The 20217-nt window shown below is 42.5% G+C and overlaps 1 protein-coding gene across 3 annotated transcripts in view; it reads right to left on the bottom strand.

Annotated features, from left to right (window-relative positions):
* Positions 1-15275: 15275 nt before the first annotated feature.
* Positions 15276-20217, bottom strand: part of si:ch211-266o15.1 (zinc finger MYM-type protein 4) — a 28190-nt gene continuing 23248 nt past the window's right edge. For 2 of the 3 annotated variants that reach the window (XM_064953448.1, XM_064953449.1), the window contains 7 exons: positions 19387-19481; positions 17770-17926; positions 17488-17642; positions 16936-17050; positions 16568-16810; positions 16258-16381; positions 15276-16070 (listed from right to left, as the gene is read on the bottom strand). In XM_064953448.1, the coding sequence (XP_064809520.1) occupies positions 15848-16070; positions 16258-16381; positions 16568-16810; positions 16936-17050; positions 17488-17642; positions 17770-17926; positions 19387-19481 (1112 nt within the window). In that variant the 3' untranslated portion in view covers positions 15276-15847. The other variant, XM_064953450.1, reaches the window with a different exon arrangement.

Raw genomic sequence — 20217 nt, 5'->3', positions numbered from 1 at the left:
GATGTTTCTGAACACTTCTTAATGAATCCTGATAAGGCAATGATTAACAAAAATCATGAATGAATCATGACAAATGATGGGTGATAAAGTTACAGAGGCTATACAAAAGATGCTAACAACTCACCATTCCCAATATGAAGTCAAATCCAATATTATTTGTCACATGCTTCATAAACAACAGGTGTAGACTAACAGTGAAATTCTTACTTACTTGCCCTTCCCAACAATGCAGAGGAAAAAAATAATAACACAAGGAATAAATATACAATGAGTAACGCTAACTATATACACGGGGTACCAGTACCAAGTCGATGTGCAGGGGTACAGGGTTATTGTTGGAGATATGTACATACTGTATAGGTAGGGGGAAAGTAACTAGGCAACAGGATAGATAATAAACAGTAGCAGCAACATACAGTGAGGGAAAAAAGTATTTGATCCACTGCTGATTTGGTACGTTTGCCCACTGACAAAGAAATGATTAGTCTATAATTTTAATGGTAGGTTTATTTGAACAGTGAGAGACAGAATAACAACAACAAAAATCCAGAAAAACACGTCAAAAATGTTATAAATTGATTTGCATTTTAATGAGGGAAATAAGTATTTGATGACTCTGCAAAACATGACATAGTACTTGGTGGCAAAACCCTTGTCGGCAATCACAGAGATCAAACGTTTCTTGTAGTTGGCCACCAGGTTTTGCACACATCTCAGGAGGGATTTTGTCTCACTCCTCTTTGCAGATCTTCTCCAAGTCATTAAGGTTTCGAGGTTGACCTCCTTTATTGCCTTGGCCGTGTGCTTTGCGTCATTGTCATGCTGGAATATCCATCCACGACCCATTTTCAATGCCCTGGCTGAGGGAAGGAGGTTCTCACCCAAGATTTGACAGTACATGGCCCTGTCCATCGTCCCTTTGATGCAGTAAAGTTGTCCTGCCCCCTTAGCGGAAAAACACCCCCTTAGCATAATGTTTCCACCTCCATGTTTGACGGTGGGGATGGTGTTCTTGGGGTCATAGGCAGCATTCCTCCTCCTCCAAACACAGCGCGTTGAGTTGATGCCAAAGAGCTCCATTGTGGTCTCATCTGACCACAACACTTTCACCCAGTTATCCTCTGAATCATTCAGATGTTCATTGGCAAACTGGAGAGGTGAGTTTGGAATCTGATTGATTGATTGCTTCTGTGGAGAGGTGTCTTTTATACAGGTAACAAGCTGAGATTAGGAACACTCCCTTTAAGAGTGTGCTCTAAAGCTCAGCTCGTTACCTGTATAAAAGACACCTGGGAGCCAGAAATCTTTCTGATTGAGAGGGGGTCAAATACTTATTTCCCTCATTAAAATGCAAATCAATTTATACAATTTTTGACATGCATTTTTCTGGATTTTGTTGTTGTTATTCTGTCTCTCACTGTTCAAATAAACCTACCATTAAAATTATAGACTGATCATTTCTTTGTCAGTGGGCAAACGTACCAAATCAACAGGGATCAAATACTTTTTTCCCTCACTGTATGTGATGAGTCAAAAGAGTTAGTGCAAAGAGGTTCAATGCAGTCCGGGTAGCTATTTGGTAGTCTTATGGCTTAGGGGTAGAAGCTGTTCAGGGTCCTATTGGTTCCAGACTTGGTGCATCGGTACCGCTTGCCATGAGGTAGCAGAGAGAACAGTCTATGACTTGGGTGGCTGGAGTCTTTGACGATTTATAGGGCCTTCCTCTGATCATCCTATTTTTCCAACTTAATTTAGGAAAATAAGAACAATCCAAAATATATTTTTGATACTGTCGCAAAGCTAACTAAAAAGCAGCATTCCCCAAGAGAGGATGCCTTTCACTTCAGCAGTGATACATTCATGAACTTCTTTTACGAAAAGCAAATTACGGACTCCTCTTTAAATCTGCGTATTCCTCCAAAGCTCAGTTGTCCTGAGTCTGCACAACTCTGCCAGGACCTAGGATCAAGGGAGACACTCATGTTTTATAATACTATATCTCTTGACACATTGATGAAAATAATCATGGCCTCTAAAACATCAAGCTGCATAATGGACCCTATTCCAACTAAACTACTGAAAGAGCTGCTTCCTGTGCTTGGCCCTCCTATGTTGAACATAATGAACGGCTCTCTGTGTACTGGATGTGTACAAACTCACTAAAAGTGGCAGTAATAAAGCCTCTCTTGAAAAAGCAAAACCTTGACCCAGAAAATATTGAAAAAACTATCGGGCTATATCGAATCTCCCATTCCTATCAAAACATGTTGAAAAAGCTGTTGTCCTCTGACAAATCAACTGTATATTTCGGTGTTCCTCAAGGCTCCGTTTTAGGACCACTATTGTTTTCACTATATATTCTACCTCTTGGTGATGTCATTCGGAAGCATAATGTTAACTTTCACTGCTATGCGGACGACACACAGCTGTACATTTTGATGAAACATGGTGAAGCCCCAAAATTGCCCTCCCTGGAAGCCTGTGTTTCAGACAGAAGGAAGTGGATTGCGGCAAATGTTGTAGTTTTAAACTCGGACAAAACAGAGATGCTTGTTCTAGGTCCCAAGAAACAAAGAGATCTTCTGTTGAATCTGACAATTAATCTTGATGGTTGTACATTCGTCTCGAATAAAATTATGAAGGACCTTGGCGTTACTCTGGACCCTAATCTCTCTTTTGACGAACATATCAAGACTGTTTCAAGGACAGTTTTTTTCCATCTACGTAACATTGCAAAAATCAGAAACTTTCTGTCCAAAAATGATGCAGAAAAACGAATCCATGCTTTTGTCACTTCTAGGTTAGACTACAGCAATGCTCTACTTTCCGGCTACCCGGATAAAGCACTAAATTAACTTCCGTTAATGCTTAACACTACTGCTAGAATCTTGACGAGAACCAAAAATGTGATGATATTACTCCAGTGCTAGCCTCTCTACACTGGCTTCCAGTTAAGGCAAGGGCTGATTTTAAGGTTTTACTGCTAACCTACAAAGCACTACATGGGCTTGCTACTACCTAACTTTCCGATTTGGTCCTGCCGTACGTACCTACACTTACACTACGGTCACAAGGCGCAGGCCTCCTTACTGTCCCTAGAATTTCCAAGCAAACAGCTGGAGGCAGGGCTTTCTCCTATAGAGCTCCATTTTTATGGAATGTTCTGCCTATCCATGTGAGAGACACAGACTCGGTCTCGACCTTTAAGTCTTTATTGAAGACTCATCTCTTCAGTAGGTCCTATGATTGAGTGTAGTTTCAACTGTTCTGCCTGCGGCTATGGAACCCTGACCTGTTCACCGGACATGGTACCTGTCCCAGACATGCTGTTTTCAAATCTCTAGAGCAGGAGCGGTAGAGATACTCTGAATGATCGGCTATGAAAAGTCCACTGACATTTACTGACCTGTTGCACCCTCTACAACCACTGTTATTATTATTATTTGACCCTGCTGGTCATCTATGAGCATTTGAACATCTTGGCCATGTTCTGTTATAATCTCCACCCGGCACAGCCAGAAGAGGACTGGTCACCCCTCATAGCATGGTTCCTCTCTAGGTTTCTTCCAAGGTTCTGGCCTTTCTAGGGAGTTTTTCCTAGACACTGTGCTTCTACACCTGCATTGCTTGCTGCTTGAGATTTTAGGCTGGGTTTCTGTACAGCACTTTGTGACATCAGCTGATGTAAGTAGGGCTTTATAAATAAATTTGATAGACTTAAGTTTTTGATTTTCTTATAATATATTTTTTCCAACCACAGAAGCCCGCTCTAAATGTTCAAAATAATTTAGACACAGATGATCAATAGTTTATAAAAAATGTTTTTATCACAAGCACAAAGTGTCAGGAAGGCTGCAGTTTGGGCAGCAGGTGCGCCAAATATAGGCTACAGCTTGTTGCGTGGTGGCCCTAAACATATAATCCATAGAAGGTTTAGTAACCCAGGGGCCTATGATTTCTTAATCCGGTCCTGCAAATGCATTCAACAAGTTTCTTGTCACAAGCTTCATGTAGTTATAGTGTGCAATGAATATGGGACCAAATTCTTAACTTTTGACTGCTTGAATACACTTCAAGTGATTTTTTCCAAATATGTATGACATCTTCAAATGGGGGGACTACTGTGGGTACATAAAGTGCCTTCATTTCTCAAATGTACAACGTTCACCTCACTCACTCAGAACGCCATGCAAATGAAATCACCTCTCACTCTTCAACAAAAAGGAATTTGCATCGCCACCACAGACAATTCAAAACCCATTTACCTGCAGAATGCTTTACACAATAAAAAGGCAACAACCTTTATACAATTCAAAAGATCACAACAATCTTTGCACGGTTCAAAAGCTACAACAAAAATTATTAAACAGATCAATTCAAAAGCTCTCCCTTTTCTGAAATTCTCTCTCTCTCTCTCTCTCTCTCTCTCTCTCTCTCACTCTCCCTCTCTCTCTCATTCTCTCTCTCCCCGTCTGCGTTCTAAAGCCTCAGCCCACACGGTCTCTCTCTCTGAGCTACAACGCCTTTTAAAATAGCACACTCCATCCACAGCACAGCACATTGCCTGCCTTAACGTTACATAAGTGACACCTGTTGCCCTTTTACTTGTACTTCCCTCCTACAATTCCATTTCTCCATTATCAACACACCCTCTCCCTCACTCTATTCTTCCCTCTGTCATCTAACCACAATAACAATTTCCTTTAGTGCTCTCTCGTTGCCATGGCTTACACTGCTTATTGTCCCTCATTCTAGTATGGTCGGATCCCACTGGGCACAGACGTCTATTACACGTTGGTTCAACGTTATTTCATTGAAACGACGTGGAAACAATGTCGATTCAACAAGTGTAGCACCTGGCAGATATTCTACTGCATGATTCACCCACTTGGCTACACCCACTCATGCAGTGTCCTAGCTGGCTACGTATCACACTGTAGAAACAAGCACACAACATGCACCCCCACATACTCCTTGAAAAAAATTGAGGGAGAAAATAAACATGTTAAATCTGAAAAATGTTCATTTCTTTATTCTCTAATGATAATAGTAAATACTGCAGTATTTAATTTGCATATACCCTACCCATTAACCTGCTCCAAATTGCAATTTTTGCCACACAAAATTGAGAATCCTAAATTCCAAGTATAGACCATATATTGTGTTAACTACAGTTTATTGAAAGAGAAGAAGCTCTGAACTATCTGTTCAGACCTACCCACAAGTTTATAGAAAACTACATCAGTTCTGAACTATCTGTTCAGGCCTACCTACCTAGAGGTTATGGAAAATGTGCTCTTTTAGTATTTCTCCAATAGGTTTCCAGAAGGAGAAAGCCTGCACTTCTATGTCAATTATAATCAAATAAAAACACTATAGTAAATGCTACAGTAGTGTCCACTAAAACACTACAGTAAATACTACAGTATAGTACAGTCCACAAAAACAGTGATTACTGCAGTATACAACAATCCACAAAAAACACTACATTAATTACTATGGCGTGTACTACAGTTTTCTTTTACCACTGTCGCGCCCTGACCTTAGAGATCCTTTTTATGTCTCTATTTGGTTTGGTCAGGGTGTGATTTGGGGTGGATTTTCTATGTTCTATTATTTGTATTTTTATGTTTTGGCCAGGTATGGTTCTCAATCAGGGACAGCTGTCTATCGTTGTCTCTGATTGAGAACCATACTTAGGTAGCCCTTTTCCCACCTGTCTTTGTGGGAGGTTGACTTTGTTTATGGCACATAGCCTTTAGCATCACTGTTTGTTTTGTTGTGTTTATTGATTTGTTCGGCGTCTTTTCTAAATTAAAGAATATGTACACTCACCACGCTGCACCTTGGTCCAGTTCTTTCAATAGCTGTGATAACCACAGTAGTTATACTATAGTTACTTGTAAATACTACAGTATATAACAGTAAATACTGCAGTATTAACTGTACTCTAGTCCGCAAAAAGACTACAGTGAATAATGTAGTATTTTCAGTGCATTTGGAAAGTATTCAGATAGCTTCACTTTTTCCACATTTTGTTCTGTTACAGCCTTTCTTTTAAAACTGATTAAATAGTCCCCCTCTCATCAATCTACACACAATGCCCCATAATGACAACACAAAAATAGGTTTTTAGAAATTCTTGCTTTTTACAAAAAACAAAAACAAAACAAAAAAACATTTACATTAGTATTCAGATCCTTTACTCAGTACTGTCTTGAAGCACCATTGGCAGCGATTACAGCCTCGAGCCCAAAATTTGAAATGATTTATACTTTTGATACTTAAGTATATTTTAGCAAATACATTTACTTTTGATATGTAAGTATAATTAAAACCAAATACTTTTATACTTCTACTCAAGTAGGATAATACTGAGGGACTTTCACTTTGACTAGAGTCATTTTGTATTAAGGTTTCTTTACTTTTACTCAAGTATGACAATTGGGTACTTTTTCCACCACTGCTTGGGTATGATACTAAAGGCTTGGCACACCTGGATTTGGGGAGTTTCTCCCATTCTTCTCTGCAGATCCTCTCAAGCTCTCTCAGGTTGGTAGGGGAGTGTCGCTGCGCAGATATTTTCAGGTCTATCCAGAGATGTTCGATTGGGTTCAAGTCTGGGCTCTGGCTGGGCCACTCAAGGACATTCAGAGACTTGTCGCAAAGCCACTCCTGTTGTGTGCTTAGGGTTGTTGTCCTGTTGGAAGGTGAACCTTCACCCCAGTTTGAGGTCCTGAGCACTCTGGAGCAGGTTTTTATCAAGAATCTCTCTGTACTTTGCTCCGTTCATCTTTCTTTCGACCCTGACTAGTCTCTAAGTCCCTGCCGCTGAAAAACATCCCCACAGCATGATGCTGCCACCACTATGCATCACCGCAGGGATCGTGTCAGGTTTCATCCAGACGTGAAGCTTGGCATTCAGGCCAAAGAGTTCAATCTTGGTTTCATCAGACCAGAGAATCTTGCTTCTCGTGGTCTGTGAGTCCTTTAGGTGCCTTTTGGCAAACTCCAAGCGGGCTGTCATGTGCCTTTTATTGAGGAATGGCTTCCGTCTGGCCACTCCACCTTGGCCAGACGGAAGCCATTGTGCTGCAGAGATGGTTGTCCTTCTGGAAGGTTCTCCCATCTTCACAGAGGAACTATGGAGCTCTGTCAGAGTGACCATCAGGTTCTTGGTCACCTCCCTGACCAAGGCCCTTCTCCCCTGATAGGTCAGTTTGGCCGGGCGGCCAGCTCTAGAAAGAGTCTTGGTGGTTCCAAACTTCTTCCATTTAAGAAGGATGGAGGTCACTGTGTTCTTGGGGACCTTCAATGCTGCAGACATTTTTTAGTACCCTTCCCCAGATCTGTGCCTTGACACAATACAGTCTTGGAGCTTTACAGACAATTCCTTTGACCTCGTGGCTTGGTTTTTGCTCTGACATCCACTGTCAACCATGGGACCTTATATAGACAGGTCTGTGCCTTTCCAAATCATGTCCAATCAATTGAATGCACGACAGGTAGACTCCAATCAAGTTGCAGAGACATCTCAAGGATGATCAATGGAAACAAGATTCACCTGAGCTCAATTTTGAGTCTCATAGCAAAGAGTCTTAATACTTATGTAAATGAGGTATTTGTTTTTGATTTTTAATACATTTTGAAACATTTCTAAAAACCTGCTTTTGCTTTTTCTTTATGTGGTATTATGTGTAGATTGATATAGATTGATAATTTCATCAATTTTAGAATAAGGCTGTAATGTAACAAAATGTGGGAAAAGTCAAGGGGTCTGAATACATTCCGAATACACTGTATACCATAGTATACTATAGTATTTTTTCATGTGGGTTGTCATGCCAATGGACTTGGCAAGAGCACAAACAGATCTGGGACCAGGCTAATGTAGAGTCCCTTTAGAAAGTATTCACACCCCTTGACTTATTCCACATGTTGTTGTGTTACAGCCTGAACAAAAGCAAAAACATGTTTTTAGAAATGTTTGCAGTCTTTTTTAAATGAAATACAGAAATATCTTTGTAGTGACTGGTTGTATTGATACACCATCGAAAATGCAATGAATAACTTTACCATGCTCAAACGGATATTCAATGTCTGCTTTAAAAACAATCTACCACTCGGTGCCCTTCTTTGCGAGGCATTGGAAAACCTAACAGGTCATTGTGGCTAAATCTGTGTTTGAAATGTACTGCTCGACTGAGGGACCTTACAGATTATTGTATGTGTGGGTCACAGAGATGAGGTAGTTATAAAAAAAATCATGTAAAACACATGGCGTGAGTCCATGGAACTTATGTGACTTGTTAAGCAAATTTTACTCCTGAACTTATTTACACTTGCCATAAAAAAAGGGTTTGAATACTTATTGACTCAAGACATTTCAGCTTTTCATTTTTAATTAATTTGAAAAAAAAAGATAATTCACTTTGACATGGGGTATTGTGTATAGTGACAAAAAATCTCAATTAAATGAATTTTAAATTCAGGCACAGCAAAATGTGGAAACAGTAAAGGGGTGTGAATACATTCTGAAGGCTCTGTAGAATAGATATTCTCAATAATAATCTTTAGCAGAATCAATCAATTATGCAATAACCACGTCTGGTGTGTTTGAAGCACCCCGAAGCCACAATATTCATGATTATGAGAGATCCCCATTGCATGAACATGTGAGGTGTATTTTGTTAATGTGGTGCCCTGTCAAACCTACACTGGAGAAGTCTCCTTCCTCAAGATGCTCAAACAAAAGGTTGATGTCATCTCTGTCATTCAATGCGCCAGAGCTCAATGTCAACTGTTCCACTTATTTGGGTTGGGGTAACAATGATTCCTTCTTCAAACAAAAAGACACAAAAAAAAGAACAGTGTCGCATATGAGTGAGTGACAGTAATGGTATTGAGATGTTAGTCACCCAGACAAACACTGTGGCTGTGATGAAAGGCTGTTCGCATACTATTAGCCTGGGTACTTATCTGTTCAATGAAAAGGTGCAAAGCTCGCTCAACATTAAAAATGCATTATTTTATTCAAGCAAGGTTTAAAGATGAGTGTTTTCCGGCCTTCAATTCTTTCCATACGAGTCTGTTCGTGCAATCATGCCACTCCTTGCCACTCCTTGTAATGTTTGGAATGACAAGGAGTGGCAAGATGGCACAAACAAACCCAATGAACTCCTACTCAGACACAAACACAACAGTTTGTCTGTCAGTCTCCTCAGATAATGTGGATATTGATCCTCATGTGAATTATAGCTGACATACAAATTAACTATTAATTACGACAGCCCCCACCCCATTATCACATCCACTGCCACCTCACTGGCCTGGTTCACAATGATCTAATTAATTGTGCCTGAAATAGACAGAGCCCTACATTTCTGCAATAGAGGGGTGTTGCCCTTGGATGTATTCACTTACAGTGGTAAAAGAAAAATGTAGAAGAAATAAATGTGGGGCTTACTTTTCCCAACAGACAAAATGCAGGTGACACAGAATCCCCATTAGAGCCACCAAGTCAAGGTATTTATTTGCACATTTATGCATTTCAACAACAAGTTGTACGTAAAAGCTTTACAATAGCTCCCTTTATGTACTATATGTATCACTTAGTATTATACACCATCAAGAACCAGGCAAGGTAGGCTACTGTAGATCAGTAGTTAACTGCAAGAAATCTTCATAGCTTTACAATGCAACATTTATTTCAGAGCACTTTATTATATATTTGGCAAAAAAAGTTTATTTAACCTTTATTTAACTAGGCAAGCCAGTTAAGAACAAATTCTTATTTACAATGACGGCCTACCCCGGCCAAACCCGGGCAACGCTGGGAAATGATCAAATACACCACATTCACTCGTGATTTTCATTTATACAAGACCCAATCAACACTTTTCATAAATTAAATATACTGAAAAACAGCAACACCTGATCTTTCCATGACAAAGACTGACCAGGTGAATCCAGGATAAAGCTATGATCCCTTATTGGTGTCACTTGTTAAATTAAGCCATGAGACAATTGAGACATGGATTGTGTATGTGTGCCATTCAGAGACTGAATGGGCAAGACAAATAATCAAGAACTGCAACGCTGCTGGGTTTTTCACACTCAACAGTTTCTTATGTGTATCAAGAATGGTCTACCCCCCAAAGGACATCCAGCCAACTTGACACAACTGTGGGAAGCAATGGAATTAACATGGGCCCGCATCCCTATGGAATGCTTTCAACACCTTGTAGGTCAAAATTGGATGTGCAACTCAATATTAGGAAGGTGTTTCTAATGTTTTGTACACTCAGTGTATATAGCAAATGTGTAGGCATGTCTAACAATCAGATGAAATAAATACTGTAAATGAAAATCCAACAGTATCTCAATATATGTAACTTATTTGATGCAACAGAAAATACATTAAATAAAGCAACTGTAGAAGGAGAGTTCTTCAATTTTGCTTATATGGTAATAGAAATCTATGAAGAATGAAGCTCTTATTAAGGTAGTATTTACTATGACTATCTTTACTTAAATGAAGCATGAATACCAAAACGTATGACTGAATCAATTGGTTAAGGTGTTTAAAACCTTAAAAACAAATTTATAATTTAATTAAAAGAATGTCACAGGATGCCTTAATCACTGTGAGATCAACAACTATGAACCAGACTCAAACTTTGTCTGTGTCCCAAATGACACCCTATTCCCAATGGGTCCTGGTCAAAAGCAGTGAATTATATAGGGAATAGGGTGCCATGTGAGACGCAGTCAGTGTGTCTCTCCCCTCACACCTCTGTGTGGGTTGAGGAGTATGAAGAGGATGAAGAGGAAGATGAAGAGGATGACGTGTCTTTTTTACTCGTCTGACGAGTGGAACCTTCAGCAGCCCTGAACTGCCAGGTAACCTTCCTTGGTTGATCGGTTACAGGGACTGTAATTTCCTCTGTCACTGGTTTCACTTCCTCACAGAATAGATCAGACAACACTTCCTGCTCTAATTCCTCCCACAGATCCCATGTCGGTTGTTTGATTGGTTTAGACTTAGAGCCGGACTCGGACTCATCAGAATCCCAGTCACTGTCTCCAACCATGGAGCCGAGTACAAAGTCCACTCCGGACCCGCTGTCATCGGAGGAGTCGGACCCCTTGGAACAACGAATAAAGGAAGAGTGGCCTTCTGTGGCAAGCAGATGACACTCAGGACCCGCCAGATACACAAAGCTATCTGTTGAGAGGAAGTCACTCTCCTCAACGTTGGGGCAGAGGGGTCTGGAAAGGGAGGTTGGGGGTGTAGACTCAGTGGGGAGAGAGGGGGACTTATCCTGTGCCAGTGAGACATCAGGGAGCACAGACACAGCCAGGTATACAAAACTATCTGTAGTGGCAAACGGATCCAGGTCACTGCTGTCCAGGCCTGACTTCTTCCGTGGTATCTGATGTCTGGAGGGGGACAAGGGGAGTGGGGAGTCAGTGCCAGATATGATCTTAACACTCTTGTTCCTCGGTTTCAATTCTGCCTGGTTTAAAGGGGTGAAACAATCATGTAGATCTGGGTTATCAGGCCCTTCATTGTTGGTGGATTGCATGTCACCCATTTCAGTGTCTTTCATCAAAGGTGCTTCTTCCTCAATTCCATATCCCTCACAGTGAGAGGAGCTCTTTAAGAGTGATGGGTAGCACCACTGAAGCTCGGTGCTCTCCTCCCTCCCCCAGTCTTTAAATGCCAGCTCGTCTTTATCCTCGTCCAGAGATGTGTTGCTCCCCAAGTCTGACTCAGTCAAGGGTCTGTCGCTACCATCTGAGGCGTTGTCTTCCTGGCTGGTCTGACTGGGGTTCGACATGAAGACTCCACTTGAGTCTGACTCCAAGGTCAGGTTGAAATCAGGCGAACCATCTTCCTTGACATTTTTTGTCCCTGTTGAGCACCCCATGGCAAGGAGTTCCAGGCTGGGTTGGGTACTGATCTGCTCAGGTTCAGAGACACTTCCAGAAACAACAGACTGCCCTGCTGTGAGCTGTGAAGCTTTCTTTCTCAGAGAATCTGTCAGACATTGTTCTGCTACAAGCTCACTTTCTACATCCTTGGCCCTTCTCTCCAGCTCCAGGAGAGAGAGTTCAGAAGCAGCACTAGAGGGTGGGTGAGATCCTCCAAACCCAGAAGGGGGTTTGAGCAGAGGCCAGTGCCTCAGTGAGCCAGTGTAAGACTCTGCATCCCCCCAGCCTTCATCCCACAGTGTGTTCACCATACCAAGCATTGTGTCCCACTCCTCCACCTCCTCCACCTCAGCACCGCCACCTCTTGCTCCACTCTCCTGCTCCTTGCTTTCTGGATCTCCCTCCTTTATACTTGACTCAGTGCCATCACTGCTTTTACATTCTGGCTCCTCCCCTCCTTCCCCTTCCTTCTCTGGTTGTTGGAGAGTTTTTTTTGCAGAGAAGACCCTCCAATTTTCCAAGTGTTGCTCCTTCAAGGAGTAACCCACCCTACCCATCAACCCTACCAACTTACCCTGGTGCTCAGAGAAAGGGGTGAGGTGGGGAAGATTTTTTTTCTCCATGGCACTAAGCACCACCAGGGAGGGCAGAGGGGGAAGGATCGGAAAGTTATGGATTGCACCACCTTGTCTAACAGTTCTCTTCCTTACAATCAGCCTGCGAGGCCAGGTGGATTCCATAGGCTGGGGGCTCACAGCACGAGCAGGGGCAGGTCCTGGGGAAATCGGATTGAGCAAGAGGGGGGTAGTGTCACGGGGTGGCTCTGGGGAGAAGGGAGAATCAATGTCAATGGCTGAGTCCAATGCCTTCGTTCTCGGCGCAAAACCAAAAACCCCAACATTCTCCTCTTGAGACATGGAGCCCACTGAGTGGGATACCGCCCTTTTTTCTCAATCTCTCCCCCTTTCATATTCTTTCTTTCTGTTTCTCTTCCTCCTATCCTTCTGAGATCCTCTTGAACACATTGGAGGGCCGTGACAGAGAGCTGGGCGAGAGGGGGTTTGGGAGGGGGGTGACGAGGCTGAGAGGGGGGTGATTCTTCAAAGACTAAGCTCTGATACTGAAACGGAAGGGGCTTGGCTGGGGAGCAGAACACAGGGGTGTGACAGCCAGAGGAAAGGGGTGACCCAGAGAAGGGTGAGATTAGAGGGGAGGTCATGTTGTGTTGTGAGTAGAAAGGATTTAAGAAATTCTTCTCCATTACATCTCCAGATGAGAGTTCTAGATGCTCAAGATGTTTAGGGGGTGTTAGGACTTTCCAGGAGCGCTGGCCGTTGTCCCCTCTCTTGCCGCTGTCATGCTGGTGTTGATGTCTCTTGCCACTGGAGGAGGAATTTCCCCCAGGGGCTGAAATCAAGGAGACACTGGGGGACACTGACCTCCCCCCAAACCCCCCTGGAGAACGGCTGCTCTGGCCAGCTTCAACCAATTTCAGCTGGTCAAATATCACCCTTTCGTCTAGCCTCCTACCCATGGAAGGTATGGGAGTTGTAGATCGTGCCTCAAACGTGATCATGTCCCCGCAGGCACCTGCCCCTACCCCTAGGTTGCCGTTGCTGGAGAAGTTGTTGTCCTGGCCTCCCCTGGAGGTTATGGTGCTCTGAGCAGAGCCATGGTCAATCTGTTCATTGATACACATGGTGTCGTAGATGGAGCGCTGGGGGATGTAACCGTCCTCATTGTAGCCATCCCCGTCCACACTCTTCTCCAGGCAGCAGGGACACTGCCTGAAGCAACCTGGTCGACTAAGAGGCTTCCCCATGGTGTTCTATCCACCACCAGCAAAAATTACTGTCAGTAAGTATTCCAAAAAGAGTAGTCTAAAAAGTGATGGAAATTGAAATATACTAGATATAAAAGTGCAGTGAGACAACTTAAAAATGAGTATAATGCATGTCAGCTCATTCCTTTTCATCATGCAATAGTCAATTACAAATAATATTCAGATTGAGTGCCATCTGTAAAGTCTATTAAAACTGCCTCTCTCTCTCCGCTCAATAATACCAGTACAGGAGCTTGGAGAAATTATTTTTGTCATAGAGGCATATTCAAGAACAATTTTGCTCGCTTGCTCTGACAGAACTGCAGCCAACAACACAAAAACAGATTCACAAAGGTGCTGAATAGAGTTGCAGCTTCAAAAAAATAACACACGACTTCAACATGATGCTGGATAACTCACTGTTCTCTCTGTGTTGGTTCATTCAGAACCTCCAAAGTATTTCCCTTTGTCTATCTCCGCATCACCTTCTCATACTAGTCTCTGCTGTCATCAATTTCAACTGTCCCCATCAATAAATGAGTCAAAAGCTTGTCATTGCCATGACAGCTGATTAATCCATCTCTTTGCTTGCGCTCCAGAATACATCATTTCTGAGATGAAGAAACTAAAGGTTTAAGAAACCATGTAAATCATCCAGCTGCTCAGAGGCACTGATTATTTGACAAATGGTCTCTTATTTGAACACCAACGCAAGCCACCCCCCTCTTCTCTCACCCGCTCTCCATCTCTCGCCCTCACAGATTCCCCTCCCCCATGTTTCTAAGGCTGCTTCAGAGGCTTCTATTAAAGACAAACTTGTTCTCTTTTTTTCTTTCTCTCCGTCCTCTTTTCACTCCATTTAGGTATGACCTCTGTGGGCTTTGATGTCCTCCCAGACATGAATCAGCAGGGGAAATCAGAGGGCTCTAAAGACGTGGTGAAAAGAAAGACAGTTACAGCTTCATCATCTCCGGCTCACACAGGTGATGCATGTGACATTGGCAGAATGATATCCTTGAAATGACATCATTCGAAACGAATCACAAATGGGTATAGCAAACAAAGCATGCTCTGTTATATAACCACTTTCAATGTGTTTGGCTTGGCTGAGAAATACATGAGGATAAAGCCTGCAGTTTCTTTTACCTGCTTCCTCTCTCTCCCACACAAACGCTTCTTCGCTCAGCACTCAATCCCCCAGTACCACTTCTCTCAGTACAGTGCCCTCTTCCCTCCCACTCATGCCCTTTCGCAACATGCAAGGAGAACGTGGCTTCTCTCTTCTATTTGTCCAACAACACATCATGTGCTGTATAATAACAATACCCTGCACTGCTAAAGCACGATACATCACCCCACCTTTGAACCATCAATTAGCAAATCATGCAGTCAAGCAGATGAGAACGACTCTTCCAACTCCTCAGATTTTCATACAGGTAATTTACCATAACATTATTCACAAATCTAACTGATGATCACTTTCACAGTGAAGGAACATTTCCATTTGGTTTATGAGTTGTATTCTCAGTCAAGTTCTTTTAATCACTTCAGACAACAGACAGCAGAGCAGACAAATGTCCTGTGCAAAATCATGTTGCTTATTCAAGTCCACAACAGAGGGATTCATACAAAAAACTAAAACAACAAAACTATGTACAACATTATGTGATCACGTCGGTTTAGTTAGTAGTTTGGATGGTCAAGACTATGGAATTAGTTGTGTGGGCCCTCAGAATAAGGCAGATTGGTAGAAAGTAACAACATTTTCAGCTATATTAACAAACTAGAAAAACAAACAGAAACGAATGTAACATGAATAGTTTTAATGTTTTGTGAGCCATAATTCCATTCATCATCTAAAACTAGAATCTAAGAACAAAGATGTAATGGAAAACTAAATGAAGTGTCAGACAGTATCTTATTGTCTTTACATGATTGTGCATGTTTGCGGCATGTCCATGGCCGTGTCCGAAATGGCACCCTAACCCCTATATAGTGCACTACTTTGACCAGAGCCCTATGGGCCCTGTTGAAACGTACTGCACTATATGGGGAATAGTGTCCCATTCCATGAGTAGGTTATTCCAACTACAAATGGCCATCGTCATCATCTGTGGAGGCTTCAGTATAGTGATTATGCAGCGGAAGCTCATCCAGGTGGACCTCCCGTACTGCCAGGATGCGTGTGAGCATGCTTTCCAGCGCAGGGCCTTCTAGTTGCTGGGCAGAATACCACAGCAGGCTATTTGAGTGACAGGAGAGCTCTGGCTGCAAGTAGAACAGGTGTGATCTATTCTTCACCGACTCTGAGCTGCAGGTGGAGACAAAGGAAGAGGATTATAGAATTATCGAAAGGCAGCAATTCCAGAAATATTCTCAATTTTTGTTTTTCAGACTGCAAAACATTGAGGCATTAAAACATTGTCAATATCACAAACAAGTCATATAGCTCCAGTAGAATTAGAGTGGAATATAACAGATGTACTATGTAATCTCACCATTTGGAGAGGTAGAACTCGTAAAGTCTGACAGGGCAGCGTAGTGGGTTCTCAGTATTCTCAGGCATCTCCATGTCACCTTCCTCTTCATCCAGCCTTCTCTTGGCAGGCAAAGCTAGCGGATCTGGATATGCAAACAAAAGAGAAAACAACTCACAACCCACAACGCATTATGGAACTCGTGGAGGATGTTATTGCTTGTGATATGGCAATGCCTTTCTTAATTGCGCCTAATGGGATAAAGAAAGTAGAATAAAATAAAATAGAATGTGATAGCCTTGAACACCATTGAGGTTAGAACTCAACTCACCGGGGGTGTCTAACACATCCTGACCAGGCCTAAACCTCAGGAAGGAGCTCTTGCCGTTCTTGGTGACCCTGGTACAGCGGGTGAAGTTGGTAAAGGACAGACGTCTGTGTTGGCCCATGGTCTTGAACTGGAACAGCTTGGTGCCAAAGAAGAGCAAGGTGTTGAGCAGCACGATGGGGGAGTAGGATCCCAGCTGTTTACAGTCCCACAGGTACTCCTCCTCCACACGGGAATGCAGGTAGCCTAGAGAGAAACAGTGGAGGGACAGAGGGATGTGTCATCATTGTGTATGCGTTTCAAATGGTCCAGCGACATTAAAGGGATAGGACAGGCGTAGAAGAGGAGAAGAAGGCAAGAAACATTCTTACCGCTGGGCAGCAGGGTAGGACTCCAGTAATGTAGCATCATAGTAATCTCCATGCTGAACTTATGATAGAGCATATCAGTGAAGATATTCTCTAGCCTTCCATTCTCAAATAGATACTGTTGAGACAAATGAGAGATGGTGAGGGAGAGAGGCATTAGGTACTGTATATTATAGTTGGCAGAGGGGCAAATACAATAGATGTCCCTGGGGCATTAGTTACTATAGCAAAAGTGCAGATAATACTGAAATTACTAGTAGGGGTGTGAACATTTAAAACTTGGATCCTTAATGTTAAGAAAAATGTATAACCAAAAAATTGTGTTTTGTTATGTAGACGCAGAAAGTAAACTGCATAGTGGGTCAATTTCCTCAACAACTAAAAGCTTTGAAGCGCGAGGCTCAACTTCTCCGCTGTTTTGGTGCCCTAGCTACCAAGCTGCGAACAACCTGTGCAACACTGGGCAAAAATAAGGTATAAGGATTAACTGGAAGTATCTTGGATAAAGTATTGAATAAAAATAAAATACTAGGGAGTAACGTGGAGGCTCAATACCTGCTGTATGCCCAGACAAAGGTAGAAGATGCTGTCAGCAGGGTAGGCCTGGCCGTTGGGGCGACGGACCTCACTGATGAAATGACAGAGGCCGTAACTAAGCTCAGAGGAGTTACACTGCAACACATTCTCCTTCACAACCATAGATTTAGCTGCTGTAAAAGTGACACATGGACACAGAAAACCAGATCATGGATTTAGCTGCCATAGGGAGAAAGATGGACACAATTTACATGATAAGCAAAGATCTAAAAATGGTCTGTGCAGTTAGGTTGGACTCACAGGCATCTTTGGAAAATTCACAGTCAATCTGTTTGTTCCTCTGCAGGACCCAATTCTTCCAGGCTTTCACCCCGTACTTGTGATGGAGTTTTGATCTGGCAGGAGGGAGTGAAACAGTGTGCTCCACCATGTCAATAGTCCCACTTCGCTTACAACTCTGCAGTACAGAAAGCGCCCACAGAAAGGGAAAGGGAAAAACAGTTGGACCAAAAACGTAGTAGGAGTAGAAACCACTTACTTTCACTGTATAACATCTTTGGTTTAATTATCTAATAATACAACCCTATTGCAGTCAAAAGTAATAATGGCGCTGATGTGACAGGGGCCATACTACCTAACTAACTAGTTCTGTTACCATTATATTACTATACTGTATGACTACTTTATTACAAGTGTTATATTACTATATTACTTTTGCCAGCAGCATACCACCCTGCATACCACTGCTGGCTTGCTTCTGAAGCTAAGCAGGGTTGGTCCTGGTCAGTTCCTGAATGGGAGACCAGATGCTGCTGGAATTGGTGTTGAAGGGCCAGTAGGAGGCACTCTTCCCTCTGGTCTAAAAAAATATCCCAATGCCCCAGGGCAGTGATTGGGGACACTGCCCTGTGTAGGGTGCCGTCTTTCGGATGGGACGTTAAATGGGTGTCCTGACTCTCTGTGGTCATTAAAGATTCTATGGCACTTATCGTAAGAGTAGGGGTGTTAACCCCGGTGTCCTGGCTAAATTATGCTAGGTAAAGCTCCGCCTTATCACTGGTCACGATGGCAACACCCACCCGTAGCACTCGCTCCAGCAGGTGTATCTCACTGATCATCCCTAAAGCCAACACCTCATTTGGCCGCCTTTCCTTCCAGTTCTCTGCTGCCTGTGACTGGAACGAATTGCAAAAATCGCTGATGTTGGAGACTTTTATCTCCCTCACCAACTTTAAACATCTGCTATCTGAGCAGCTAACCGATCGCTGCAGCTGTACATAGTCCATCGGTAAATAGCCCACCCAATTTACCTACCTCATCCCCATACTGTTTTTATTTAAGTACTTTTCTGCTCTTTTGCACACCAGTATCTCTACCTGCACATGACCATCTGATCATTTCACTCCAGTGTTAATCTGCTAAATTGTAATTATTCGCCTCCTCCTCATGCCTTTTGCGCACAATGTATATAGACTCTCTTTTTTCTACTGTGTTATTGACTTGTTTATTGTTTACTCCATGTTTAACTCTGTGTTGTTGTATGTTCACACTGCTATGCTTTATCTTGGCCAGGTCGCAGTTGTAAATGAGAACTTGTACTCAACTAGCCTAATCTGGCCCTCAAACCATCACGGTCACCTAATAATCCCCAGTTTACAATTGGCTGATTCATCCCCCTCCTCTCCCCTGTAACTATTCCCCAGGTCGTTGCTGCAAATGAGAATGTGTTCTCAGTCAACTTACCTGGTAAAATAACGGATAAATAAAACTATCAGCTAGCCCATGTGACCAGTAGACTATGTTGCACTCAAATGACACCCTATTCCCTTTATAGAACACTACTGTTAGTCAAAAACTAGTGCACTATAAAAAGGAAATAGGGTTCCATTTGGGACGTACCCTATATCATTGACATACCCGTTTACTGGGAGGGAAGACGTCTCTGGGTCTCTTACGTCTTCTAATCTTTACAGTCAGTCTCTGCCCCTTCACTGCAGCAGGATCAAACAAATCTGAAACAGCATGGAATACACATTTAAGTGATAATGCCCGAGAAGCCGATGTTTGGAGGATATATTGGTACGGGTGTTGTTAGGCCCGAAACGAAGTCGAGGGCCAGCAAACCGTGCAAATATATCCTCCAAACACTGGCTTCGAGTGCATTATCACTTTCATGCAGGTTACCAACATGCTCAAATAATAACTGACATATTTTAATTTAAAACGTTATATTTAGATTAATTTAGTCACACTAGTTCATCCTTCCCCGAGATATAGCCCTGACACACATCTAGGGTTGCTACCCAACCTGGCTGATTGTTCGTTCTATCGGTCCGGTTATCCCTTGCTTGCTAGCTAGCCAACTACGGCTAACTTACAGTCACGTCGAACAGTGCAGCCAGAATAACAGTAAAGTAAGCGCATTGTATTTGTTTGGAGACTTCCATAACAATGAGCTAATGATGCGCGATTTCTCTTGGCATAGAAAATGTGCTCTCTCATCAGGACACTGTTGTTCTGATGAGCTAACCAACAACACAGCTAACACAATCACTTCAATCTGAAGCTGGAAAGACAGCAAACTCGCGGCATTTAGTTTCATTTGACCTGTTTTCTATTGCCATGTCTTTGTATATATCCATAAAAATTACTCCGATTCATGATTTCGACTGGCTGAGAAAAGCTGCCTGTCTGTCTCGTCCTAACCACTACACATTCATTACAATGGGACAGTTGGAGAACGAATAT

This window comes from Oncorhynchus masou, chromosome 32, assembly GCF_036934945.1.
Source record: "Oncorhynchus masou masou isolate Uvic2021 chromosome 32, UVic_Omas_1.1, whole genome shotgun sequence".
NCBI lineage: Eukaryota > Metazoa > Chordata > Actinopteri > Salmoniformes > Salmonidae > Oncorhynchus > Oncorhynchus masou.
Note: the sequence above shows the minus strand (reverse complement) of the source record. Positions and strands in the feature narration are given on the sequence as shown.